General features: G+C 45.8%; 1 protein-coding gene across 3 annotated transcripts in view; it reads left to right on the top strand.

The window, feature by feature from the left end:
* Positions 1–12,964, top strand: part of Sae1 (SUMO1 activating enzyme subunit 1) — a 71,304-nt gene that overhangs the window by 55,590 nt on the left and 2,750 nt on the right. The window contains exons 7-8 of one of the 3 annotated variants that reach the window (XM_004867074.4): positions 1,496–1,640; positions 9,859–9,928. In XM_004867074.4, the coding sequence (XP_004867131.1) occupies positions 1,496–1,640; positions 9,859–9,928 (215 nt within the window). The remainder of the gene's footprint in view (positions 1–1,495; positions 1,641–9,858; positions 9,929–12,964) is intronic. The other 2 variants (XM_013066350.3, XM_004867075.4) reach the window with 2 other exon arrangements.

Raw genomic sequence — 12,964 nt, forward strand, 5'->3', positions numbered from 1 at the left:
TGATTTGTTCTGATGACCATCATGTTCACAGGTGCAAGAGATCATCTCACTCGCCATTGTACTTACTTTTGTGCTTAGGTCTGCCTGGCAGGTGAGTGCCCAGTGAGGCAGGCTGGGTGAGTAATGAGTTCAAGCTTGTTAGAGAGTGGTTGTCAACCCTGGGTGCTCATTGCCAAAGTTCTTCATGAGTAGGAGCCAAATGCTTAGAATTTGTATTGTTTTTGTTTGTTTTTGTTTTGTTTTTTGAGAGTAGGTCTTGCTCTGTGGTTCAGACTGTCCTCAAACTCATGGCATCCTCTTGCCTCAGCCTCTCATGTGCTGGGATTACAGGCGTGCACCACCATGCCTGCCCAAATGTTTTTGTACTTTTAAAAATGTACACGACAGGGGCCAGGGATTTAGTTCAGTGGTTTCCCTGCCTGCTGCGAAAGCTCAAGGATCCAAGTTCGATCCCCTGATCCCCGGTACCAAAATAAATAAATAAATAAAATCTACACAACAACTTCAGATTGCTTTAGTTTTCAGCCTAACTTGATTTTTAGGGAAGAACTCTTGTACTAATCATATAATTTACTGAATAAGTTTACTTTTTCCATCAGCAGTTGCTGACAAGACTTAAATGAAAGTACTTGGGCAACTGTAATTTGAAGTACTGTCCTAGAGCACCCAGGGCTTGGGCCTGGATGCTGATCCACATGTCTCATCTTCCATTCTCAAGTAACCTATGATATAGGAGAAAGAGCTCACCCTGAGGGGCTAGACTCAAGGCCAGCTATCCCTCTCCCTTGGGGAGCACAGAAGGAACAATGCCTGGCCACCCAGGACATGGGTAGCATCAGGATAAGGTACAGTGGCAGTAAAATGTGCCTGTATCCTAGGCAGCCATATAGTATTTCTATGGGGGTTTTGTTTGGGCTAAAAGCTTTAGCCATATTGGGGCCTCCTTACACATAGCTCTGACTTAAAGATCATCAGAACCTTTCATCTGGTTCACAGCCAAAATTAAACATCCGTTACTGGGTTGACATGATCTAATGACCTGCATGTCTCATGAGTCTGAGAATTTGGCCCCCTTTTCTGGTGAAGCAGCTCTTTGAACTGATGCCTAGAATGCATGCCTCCCGATCCTGACCTCTCCTCAGGCCATAACCAGGCCCTTTCCCCTACTGGAAACACATTCATTCTCGCTCCCTCTCTCTTGCTCCCTCTCATTCTCATTTGTCAAGGCATCCTTAGGGAAGCCTTACCTGACACCATCCTGCAGAGGGTGTCAGACCCTCATCATACTATCACACTATTGCAGCCAGTTTGTTTTTCTAATTATTTTGTTGTTTCTCTGGCTTTATTTATTGGATAAATGAAGTGCATTACCTTTCGTTTGGCCCACATTTTAATTTATGTACTACTTCCTATAAAAAAAGATGTTAGTGGTACCTATAAGCATTCACTATAAAAGGCCTGGCTTTATAACCTCCCTTCTTTCCCCCATTCCCAGTGCTTCTGAAATTCCGCACAGATAAAGGAAGAGACCCTAATTCTGATACCTATAAGGAAGATTCTGAGTTGCTGCTTCACATTCGGAATGATGTCCTTGACTCTCTGGGTGTGAGTCCTGACCTGCTTCCCGACGACTTTGTCAGGTTAGTCTGAGTATTTTTCAGAGCTTAGCCTGTACAGATAAACGTCACTGTCCAGTGTTTGCCTTGATTTGGGGAGACCCTTCATGGAGACCCTCATTCTGAGAACACCCTGTGCAGCATTCTGCCAGCCCTGAGCCCGTTTCTTCTCTCCTGGGATGAAAATAAAAGAGGCACAGGTTCTGATTTTGACAATATATTAAAATACTTATATTCACATGGTTCAGTATTCAAGACAGGCTGGGTGTGGTGGTGCATGGCTGTAATCCCAGCACTTGGGAAGCTGAAGCAAGAGGATTGACATGAATTTGAGGCCATCCTGGGCTACATAATGAATTTTAGGCCAGCCTGAACTACATAGCAAGACCATGTCTCAAGAAAACAAAATTCAAGGCAGGAGCCAGGTATGGTGGCACATTACTGTAACCCCAGCACTTCCGGAGGTTGAGACAAGAGGATCAGAAGTTTGAGCCTAGTATGGGTAACTTAATGAGACCTTGCCTCAAAAACAAAACAAAACAAGCACAAGGTCCTGAGTTCAATCCCAGTACAAAAAAAAAAAGGCCATATAAGTTACATTAACACTATCCTGTCTGTGTCTTTTTTACTTTCTGTTATCTTTTGGGTGCCATTTCCTGATGAGTGGATAATTTATTTTCTACAGCTTTATAGTGTCCCAGCATGTTGAGCTGGGATATATTTGTTTGGTTTCTTTGTTTGTTTGTTGTGGTATTGGGGGTTAAACCCAGGACCTTCAAACTAAGCTATATCCACAGCCTTTTTTTAGTTTTTTGAGACAGGATCTTGCTAAATTCCACAGGCCGGGCTCAAATTTGTAATCCTCCTGTCTCAGCCTCTGATAGTGCTGGGATTATAGGCATGAGCTACCACACTTGGCTTTGGAGCAATATGGTTTACTGAACCAGTGGCCTGCTTGCCGGAATTTAGGCTTTTATTGTCACATTGAACACTGTGGTGTATCGTTTTGTGTCACACACTGTGGGCCACTGTGTGTGCAGGTGTAACTGCAGGGTAAATGAGTAGGAAGGGAGTTGCTGGGTCTGAAGGTTATGATTGATTGTTTGGGTAAGTATTGCCACTTTTCCTCTATTGCTAACCTGTCATTCTGTATCTCTACCAAGAAAAGCATCCAGGTTCTCAGCATCCTCCTCCTTGGGTACTAAGGATGCTCTTGCCTTAGACTTCTAGTCTGCTGTCTTGCACAGTCGGGCTTGGGATTTGATTGAAATCAAATGGTAACCAGATCGTGAGCTCCTTCCAAGCAGTTCTGGGATCAGCTGCTCACTCTGGTTCCTTTGCTGTGCCTCCAGGTCATAGCAGTGATGATGATGGCTGCAAGTGATTGAGCAGCTGTAACATGCCAGGTAACATGCCAGGATTGTTGCTATACTTGATCTCTCTTAAGCCTCACATCCTCACAGTGCACTGTATAGGTGAGGAAACCAAATCTAGGAGAAATTAAGCAACCAGTCTATAAAGTTCTATAGCTAATAACAGCACCACCATGTATTGAAGAACTCCTGGGCTTTACCTGGTGAGCTCCATGTGAGTGTCACAGCAATCTCTTGAATTGTATATTCTTTCCCCATTTAAGTTTGGTTTAGGTTGGTTGGTTGGTTTTTCAAGACAGGGTCTCACTATATTCCTGGCTGGCCTTGAACTATGTAGCCCAGGCTGGGCTCAGAATAATGGTGATCCTCCTGCCTCAGCCTCCCAAGTGCTGGGATTACAGGCTTGTGTCACCATGCCCAGCTACTTATAATTTCTTGACAGTCTTTTCTTTTTCCTTTTTGTTACTGAGTATTGAACCCAGGGCCTTCACACTGACCTACATTTTATTTTTTTGAGACAAGGTCTTGGTAAATCACTAAATTGGCGAGGCTGAGCTTGAACTTGTGATCTTCCTGCCTTAGCCTCCCACAGTACTGGAATTGAGGTGTGTGCTACCAAGCTACACCCCTAGCCTTCCTCAGTATGTATGTGTATATGTATGTTTTATGTTTGTTTTGACCCTGTCTCAAAAAGCAAAAAAAAAAAAATTGGTTTCTTCTTTCCTAGTTCATTTCTTCACTTCCGGCTGGGAATCTCCTGTACACACTAGCCAATACCAACCTATTTAGGTACAGCATTGGTCTGGGTTTTTTTTTGTTTTTTTGTTTTATTGGTTTTTTTGGTACCAGAGCTCGAACTCGGGTCCTTGCACTTGCGCAGCAGGTGGCAAAACCACTGAGCTAAATCCCCAGCCAGCACTGTCGTCTTTGAACCACCTGCAGAGCCCTGAACTAAAAAGCCATCAGCTAAAACTGGCCAGCAGTCTGCATGGTGCTTTTGTAACATTGGTACCTTGAGGTCAGGGACTGGTGACATGATAGGCCTGGGTGGAGTCCCTGTCCTGTGCTTAGTCAGCCAGGCACTCATTTCTCAGTGCAGGGAAGACCAGTGTGTGAGGAGTGGTATTCCCTGCTCTGTGCTTCATGGGAGGAGGTGGGCCTAGGTTGCATGGAGCTTTCGGTTCCAGCCGATCCACCCCGGCAGTCAGCAGTTAGCATACCTGGTACCCAGTGCCCAGCTAGAGCGGGCAGCTGAGTGGCTAGTTGGGGCATTAACAGTGATGAATGGGCTGGCTCTGCACCACTGGGCGGCAGCGTCAAGGGCCTTGCCTTGCAGCAGCCTAATGAGCTGCTGGCCAGCTTTTCTCTGCACAGCCTTCTCCTTCCCTGCCCACCCCCTGTGGAAGCTGCTTTCCCGTGTCTCGGTCTCATATGCTCAGGCGCTCTCGCTCGATTGCCTTTTAAGTAAGAGGCGTTGGGTGGCCTCTTGAGGCCTGTCTGTGGACAGACTCGAGTTGGCCTGAGATGGAGTAGGGGTGCTGGCGAGGTGATGAGCCACCATCTCGCAGCTGAGCTACCCTCACAAATTGCCCAGTACCGCTGTCAAGCAGGGAAGGCTGTGCACAAGCCCTTGTTGCTTTCATCTGACAGATCTGCTTGCACGCTTCTCTGTGTTATGTTATTTATTCTCTTGTCAGAGAGCTTTATTGCTTTTCGGATTATGAAAGTAACAGATGCCCGTATCCAGAAAGTGTAAAGTTCAAAAATGGGTTCACTTGTAATTCCAGCCACTGTAGCATTTCTGGGTCTAGGATCAGAAATTTTCTTTGTATTTGCACTCATATTTTTTCTCTGTTTAGCTATTGAAACAGACCGTACACTCTATATTGTTCTTTAATAGCCTTTTTCCAGCATATCATGGGCCTGTTTATGTAAATATAGAATCATCTCAGTTGTATCTCATGTTGCATTGTCTAGATATATGGTTGTTAACTAATACCTTATTGGTTATATTTAACTTTTTACTATTGCCACTATTACAAATACTTGGTAAACATTCATAATTTGTATATATAACATTTGCAGTGTATTTAATTTTTTATTATGCTAAAGTGTATATAAATTAACCATTTTAACTTTTTTTGTGTCTATGTTTGGTACTGGGGATTGAACCCAGCATGTTTGCCTTGAGCTACATCCCAGCCCTTCTTTGTTTTTGCTTTTTGAGGCAGGGCCTTAGCTAATTGTCCAAACTGGCTTCACAATCTCCTGCCTCAGGCTCCCAAGTAATGGATTGCAGGCATGCACTGCCACACCCAGCCCCCAGGCCCCCCCCACCCTCCTTTTTAAAATTTTGAAACCAGGTCAATCCACAGTAGCTCAAAAGAAGTTTCATCATGCCAGATACTTCCCTCATGGTGCCATGTGCCACCCTGCAACAACTGGTTCTACTCTTTTGCTCTCTCTAGTTCTGCCTTTTTCATAGTATGAAATAAATGGGATCATAGTTGAGCCTGGTGTCTTGTGCTTAGCTTATTGCATTTGAAATTTATTCATCTTCTGTTATAGACCAGTAGCTCATTCCTTTTTGGTGCTGAGTAATACTCCATTGTATATTGGCCTTTGTTTACTAGATGAAGGATAGTTGTATTATTTGGGATCATTATGACCAAAAGCATTCTAAACATTCACATCATTCCTGTTTACTTTTGGCTTTGTTTTGTTTTGTTGTTTTTGAGACAGAGTCACTATGTAGCCCAGGTTGGCTGGAACTCACCACAGTCCCCCTGCCTCAGCCTCCTGAGTGATGGGATTACAGGCATGTGCCACCACTCCCAGCAGCTCTCCCTTTTAAAAATTTGTTTTGTTTTGTTTTTTGGTGTTTTTTGGTACCTGGGATCAAACTTGGGACCTTGAGCTTCCAAGGCAAGTGCCGAAACCACTGAGCTAAATCCCTGGCCCTTTTAAAAAAATAAAAAATGGGGCCGGGGATTTAGCTCAGTGGTTTCGCGCCTGCTATGCAAGCGCAAAGACCCAAGTTTGATCCCTGATACCAAAAATAAAAAATAAAAAACAGGATCGGTCTCACTTTCTAGTTTAGGTTGTCCTTGAACTGACTACATAGCCCAAGCTGGCCTAGAATATGAGGTCATTCTCTTGCCTCAGCTTCCCAAGTGCTAGGATTACAAGTGACCAACACCCCACCTAACTTTTTGGGGGTTTTTTGTGGTATTGGACCAAGGGAAGCATTGAATTGAGTTAACATCTCTAGCACCGTGGGTGCCCCCCCCCCTTTTTTTGAGATGAGTCTTACTAAGTTGCCCATGCTGGACTTGAACTTGCAATCCTCCCTCCTGTCTGGTTCTTTTTTGCTTTTCTTTCTTTTCTTTCTTTCTTTATTTTTTGTACCGGGGATCGAACTCCGGACCTTGTGCTTTCAAGGCAGGTGGCAGAACCACTGAGCTAAATCCCCAGCCCTCTTTTTTGTTTTTTAAAGAGTAAGAAACACTTATTGAGGGAAAGATATCTTCTGTCTAAGAGAGACAGAGGGAGACCCAGAAAGTGAGTTGCCGTGTACTCCACTTAGAGAAGAGCCTTTGCAGAACAAAGTCATAAGGTGGTTATGAAATCATGAGGTAGGTAGAAGGCAGGCAGGCAGGGACTTCCTGCCTGGCTCTTGAATTAGTGTTTTTACATGATACTAAGGTACAGGGTCAGTTTAATTCTTGTATGTGTGTGAGTGTACCCATGGTCTCACACATGACTGGCAAGTGCTCTGCCCCTAAGTCCAATTTAGTTATGTCATATCATACATGGAGATCTTGGCACTGTTGAGTAATCTAGGCACCCTTGTCAAAAATCAGTTGAGGGGCTGGGGTCTTAGCTCAGTGGCTCTGTTACCTGCCTTGCAAGTGAAAGGTCCTAAGTTCAATCCCTGGTACCACACACACACACACACAAAAACAATCAATTGAGACTGGGCATGGTGGCTCATGCCTGTAATTCCAACACTTTGAGACTGAAGCAGGCGGATCATCATGAGTTCAAGGACAGCCTGGACTACACAGGGAGACCCTGTCTCAAAAATAAAATAAAGGCTGGGGATTTAGCTTAGTGGTGCCACCGCCTGTCTTGAAAGCACAAGGTCCTGAGTTCATTCCCCGGTGCCAATAAATGAATGAATGAATGAGTTGAGTATAATCTCAGTACTGGGGAGGCTGAGCCAGGAGAATTGCCAAGTTTGAGTCTGGCTGAACTGTGTAACAAGTTCAGGGGAGCTTGGAATATGTAGCAAGACCAAGTCTCAACAGCAAAATCAGTTGAGGGCTGGGACTCTTGCATCATTTTCAGAACGGTCATTGCTAGTGGTATCAAAATACAATTGATTTTCATGTATCAGTCTTGAATCCTACAATGACACACAGGCTCACACTCTGGGTTGAACTGAGAGTCCACTGAGCTAGTTCCTCCGTCCTTTTTTTTTCCTTATTTTGAGATAGGGTCTCACTAAATTGCCTAGACTGGGTTCCAACTTGTGTCCTCCAGCCTCAGCCTCCAGAAATGAAATGCTGGGGTAACAGGCATGTGCCTGTACCACACCTGGCTTCCTGTTGTTGTAGTTAATAGTAGTAGTACTTGTTCAGCCTCACTAGCCACATTGAAATCATGTATAATTTTATTTTTTGTAATGCTGGGGATCAAGCTCAATGCTGCATATGCTAGGCATCCACTGTACCACTGACCTACCCTTACCCCTTGAATTCTGTAATCTTTTTTAATTTTTGAGACAAGGTCTCACTGTGTACTCCAGGCAGGCCTTGAACTCACTATGGAGCCCAAGTTGGCCTCGAACTTGGAGTGACTTTCTGCCTCAGCCTCTCAAATGCTAGGGTTACAGGCCTGCACCATCACCCCTGGTGTGTATGTGTGTGTGTGTGCATGTGTGTGTGTGTGACAAGGACTATTCCCACATTTGATCATCTTTGAGCACTGTATTTCTGGGTGCTGGGCTTTTCTGGGCTATAGTTTTCCATATGTTACACGTCATAGAGTCCTGTAGTGGACCTTGATAAGCAAGAGGAAAGGCCACCTCTGAGGTTAACAGGCTGGGAGGATGCTTTGCCCAGCCAGAGTGTGAGGAGATGACATCCACAGACACTGCTTCTGGGAGTTGGAATGGATAGATTGTAGATAGCACTTGGCAATACATACATATCAAGGTCTAGCATTTGTATATTTAGAAATTTGCCTTATGGAATAGTTTTTTTGCTGTTTTTTATTTGTTTGTTTGAGAGAGAGAGAGGTCTCCCTGTGTAGTCCAGACTGGCCTTGAACTTGTGGCGATTCTCCTGCCTCAGCACCCCAAGACCTGGGATTACAGGCATGTACCTCCATGCCTAGTTTTTATGGAATAGTTGGGTTAACTATACCACAATGGATGATGGCTGTGTCAAATGGCATATGCACCCTTCAGTATATTGCACAACAAAAGAAATAGTTGAGGGCCGGGGATTTAGCTCAGTGGTTCTGCCGCCTGCTTCGCAAACGCAAGGTCCCGAGTTCGATCCCTGATACCCCCCAAAAAACAAAAACAAACAAAAAAAGAAATAGTAGTTGATTTAGCACCACACTCTAACCATCTGAGCTAACCAGCCACACAACAGTATTTGATATTACTTAGATTTAAAATTATATATGTTGGCTGGGGATGTAGCTTCGTGGTGCCACTCCTGCCTGGCAAGTGCAAGGTCTTGAGTTCAATTCCCAGTACTGGAAAAAAATTAAAAATAAATAAAATTATAGATGTTTAGATATGTGCACTTGCTAAAATATCTAGAAAGGTTGGGCATAGTAGCACAAGCTTATAATCACAGCATTTTGGAAGCTGAGGCAGGAGAATCACAAGTTCAAGCCAGTGTGGCCACCTTAGGGACTTAGCCAAGTCCTAGTCTCAAAACTTTAAAGAAGGGCTGGGGCTAGGCATGGGGGTACATGGCTATAATCCTAGCACTCGAGAGGCTGAGGTGGGAGGAGTGCCACAAGTTCGAGGCCAGCCTGGACTATGTAGGAAGGCATTGTCTCCAAAAAAAAAAAAGCTGAGGATGCAGCTCAGTGCACACTGAGTTGAAACTCCAGTATCAGGGAGAAGGGAAAAAAACAACTGTGTAAGAATTAGCAGAACACACCTTGTCTGTCGTTGAGGTGTTCGGTGAAAGTATTTTGGTCTCCAGGATAGCCAGTTTTGTTTTTGAGGGGTTTTTTTGGGGGGGGGGGCGGATTGTACTGGGGATCAAACTCGAGTCCTTGCTCTTGCAAGGCAGGCAGTGGAATCACTGAGCTAAATCCCCAGCCCCAGGATGGCCAGTTTTGAGGACCACGTAACAGCATCAGCTAAAATTTGTCCTCTGGATGCTCCATCCTAGCCCAGAGGGACTGGTTTCTGTTTTGCCCCTATGCTTTAATGCCAGGCCCCCAACTTCCCATGCTCCTACATGTTAACACAGGCCTGCCCCCTGACACTCATCTGGAAAAAGCACATCGAACCAGCACCCATTATGGTAAGAGGAGAACTGCGAGAATGTGACCGGGGCAATGAAACATATGATATTTGTAGAACCTTATTTTTAGGAAGCACAGATATATCTTTCCTTTGACTTTAAAAAGAAAAAAGTGGTGAAAGAATTCCTTCTTGCCAAAGTTCAAAGGTGGAACCCCTGGGTCAGATTTAATTTTCTTGCCTAGATCCCAGTATTAGCGTTGTTGTCTGAATGGAGCGGTTTTCATCCCTGAGACCTCACTGCCGAACTTCTGCAGATGTCATCTTGGACCCCACTCCCTAGTGCCTCATCTCACTTGTCCTGTCTTTTTAGGTACTGCTTCTCTGAGATGGCCCCAGTGTGTGCAGTGGTTGGAGGGATCTTGGCACAGGAAATTGTTAAGGTAAAAGAAGGTAGCTCATTCGCATGTGCACACACACACATACACACACAATTGTATATGTGCCAACTGAAAGATGTGCAGATTGTCCTGGAGCTCCCCCGCTCTGACCCCACCTCAGTCTTGTTTTGTGCCCTTTTCCTCTCCATCCCGTCCCAGAGCCAGTCAACAAATGGCCCAGAGCTGTGCACAGGGCCTGTGAAGTTCTGTCTACTCTAGACCTGTTAGCTTTTTAGTGCTTAGTATAGTTGCCAGTTTCCTCTGCTGCCTACAGTTCTGTGAGGTGGGAGTGGGTACTCTCTCGATCCCCATATAAGAGGAAGACACTGAGGTCCCAAAAATGGATTCCAAAGCCTGTGCTCCTAACCCCCACCCATCACCATGGCATCAAAGCCCTCGTCTATTTAACCCATCCGCCATAGGCAGACATCTGTATAGGAGGGTCATCAGTGTGGAGCACACACACTGCTGGGAGCTCACAGGGTGACCATGACCCTGTGAGGTGGGCCAGGGGACCCCCTTCAGAGTCACCCAACCAGCAACTAACTGGTACAGCTCTCTGAGTATCTTCTGAGATGTTTAGCTTGCTAAAACTGTAGCATACCCTAAAATAGATTTTACTTCCTTTGGGGACCTTGATATTTGCCCAGCAACGTTACATTTGCCTTTGCCAGGGCTAAGCCTATATCTCAGTGGTAAAACATGTGCAGAGCATGTGCAGGCCCCTGGCTTCAGACCCCAGAACCACATTTTTTAAATTGCCCTCTGTAGATTCTTGACTGCCTTGGTGGACTTGCAGTGATGGCTTCTCCTTTCCTTTCATGGGCACAGTCATGTCTGGCGCAATGGTTTCCCCAGGATGCATACATGTCAGGTTCAAGATCAGGAGGACAGTTTGGTTGGAGATCAGCTCTCATCACTTTGTCCAACACATTGAGACACTGGACTCAATTCGACATTTTCACCACTTTCCTTTGACTCCTTTTTTCTCTCTTTGTTTCCTGACCTTGTGTGTGGGCTAAACCCTTCCTTTGCTGAACTCTAACCTGCTTCTATGTGAGAAGCACTGAGGAGGGACAGGCGGGAGCCAAAGCATGCAGTGGCCGTGCCCACACCTTTCCTCGCACCTCTGCTCAGCCCATGGAGGTGAAAGTCAGATTATGTGCCCTGCTCAGAAGATCATAGTGCCTCCCCTAAGGCCATCATGAGAAGGAGGTTGAGGCTGTCTGTAGACAGACTCAGCAGGAAAGAGATAGGGGATGGAAAACCATGTTGGGGCAACAGAAGGTTTTATAGCCTATAATGATGACACCATCATCACTAACTGTAGATAATTAAAAGCCAAGGATATAGCTCAGTGGCACCGCGCTAAGGTCCTGAGTTCAATCCCTGGTACTGGAAAAAAAACCAGTAGATAATTACTACAAGCCTACTGTGAGCCACTCAAGTTAGTGTAAACTCGTTGTATCTCACAAACCTATGAGATAGGATCTGTTGTGATCCCTGATTTCTTGAGGAAGAACTGAGGTACAGAGAAGTAAAGTTCTCGCCCAAGATACAAAGTAGTGGTCCATTGGAGATTCATACCTGTGATCCCAGGACTCATACTGAAGCAGGAGGATCACATGAGTTCAAGGCCAGCCTGAGCTATACAGTGAGACTCTGTCTTGGGGAGGAGGGTAACTTGAATAAATAAATCAAATAGCCAGAAGTGGTGGCACACATATGTAGTCCCAGCTACTCAGGAGGCTGAGGCAGGGGGATCACTAATTTGAGGCCAGCCTGGGCAACACAGATGTGGGGATAAAAAGCCAACCAGACAAGCAGTGTGGAGTATGGCTCAGTGCTAGAGCCTGTGCCTTGCACGCACAAGGGCCTGCTTTTGATCTTTAGTGCTGCAGAAAAAAAATGGCAGAGCTACCAGTTGTGCCCTCCAGGTCTGGTTCCTGAGCCTGTGTTCCTCCCTACCTGGCAGTCAGGCTTCAGGTGTTGCCTAAAGTGGCCCTGTATCCACACACTCAGCCAGGGCCCAGGGCTGCTGTCCTGCACCTCAGCTCAACCCTGCACATCCTGCTCCAGCTTCCCCTCTGGGGCGGAGGTGGATGGCTGGGGCAGGTGGCCTTGACCCCGTCGTCTGCAATGGCTTCTCTGCATCCCAGTCCTAATGCTGCTCCCTCCTTCCTGCCCACTGGGGACAGCTGTTGCCCAGCATCTTGTTTCTGTTTACCCCAGAAAGCAGTGCACTCTGCATTCTTGGTTGCTGGGTGTGTTTGGAATCTCCTGCAACCCCGTCTTGCTGGGGAGCACTTTACGCTTTGCCCATGTTCACCCCGTGCCCTGCTCTCATCCTGCCGCTCCCCTTGTCACTGACCCAGCCTTCAACCAGCTGGCAAGAGGGCTCTGCACCAAAGGCCCCATCTGGCCACCTATAAAAAGGAAACATAGGAGCCAGAGGACAAATGTACAGTCTGTTCCCTTGGGATCATCTCTTGTTTCCTTCCTTTTATTCTTCCATCTACCACTGTCATGGTGCACTCCCGAGGCACAAACCACCCTTGCTTTCCCTCTGTCTCTTGGTCCATGGCGGTCTCCCTGCCCAGCCCCTCATTAGAAAATGGATCAGACTGGGCACAGTGTCACATGACTATAGTCCCGGCAGCTTGAGCAGCTACAGCAGGAGGGTCCCTTGAGCCAAGAGTTCCAGGCTCACCTGGGAATATAGTGAGAGCCCATCTGTAAATGTAATAATAATAATAAATCTATTTATTTATTTATAAAATGGATCATCTGTAACTTTGGTCCTAGAACTTCCAGCTGTGGGTTGCTAGGCCATTCCACCTGCCTGAGTGTGTGGCATCCCTCAGATATATTGGTAGTGCACCCCTGGTCCCCATTAATAATAGCAAGCTCCTAGCTATTGAGAATTGAGAATGTGCTAGGCACATTACAAATCTGTTCATATTTTATCTTCAGCAGAATTTCTAGTAGGCAGATAGACAAGTGATATTTATTTCTTCACTGTATAGGCAAGTCTCTTTT

This window comes from Heterocephalus glaber, unplaced genomic scaffold, assembly GCF_053883595.1.
Source record: "Heterocephalus glaber isolate CG9 unplaced genomic scaffold, H.glaber_assembly_v1.0 deba00001744, whole genome shotgun sequence".
In the NCBI taxonomy this organism is placed as follows: Eukaryota; Metazoa; Chordata; class Mammalia; order Rodentia; family Bathyergidae; genus Heterocephalus; species Heterocephalus glaber.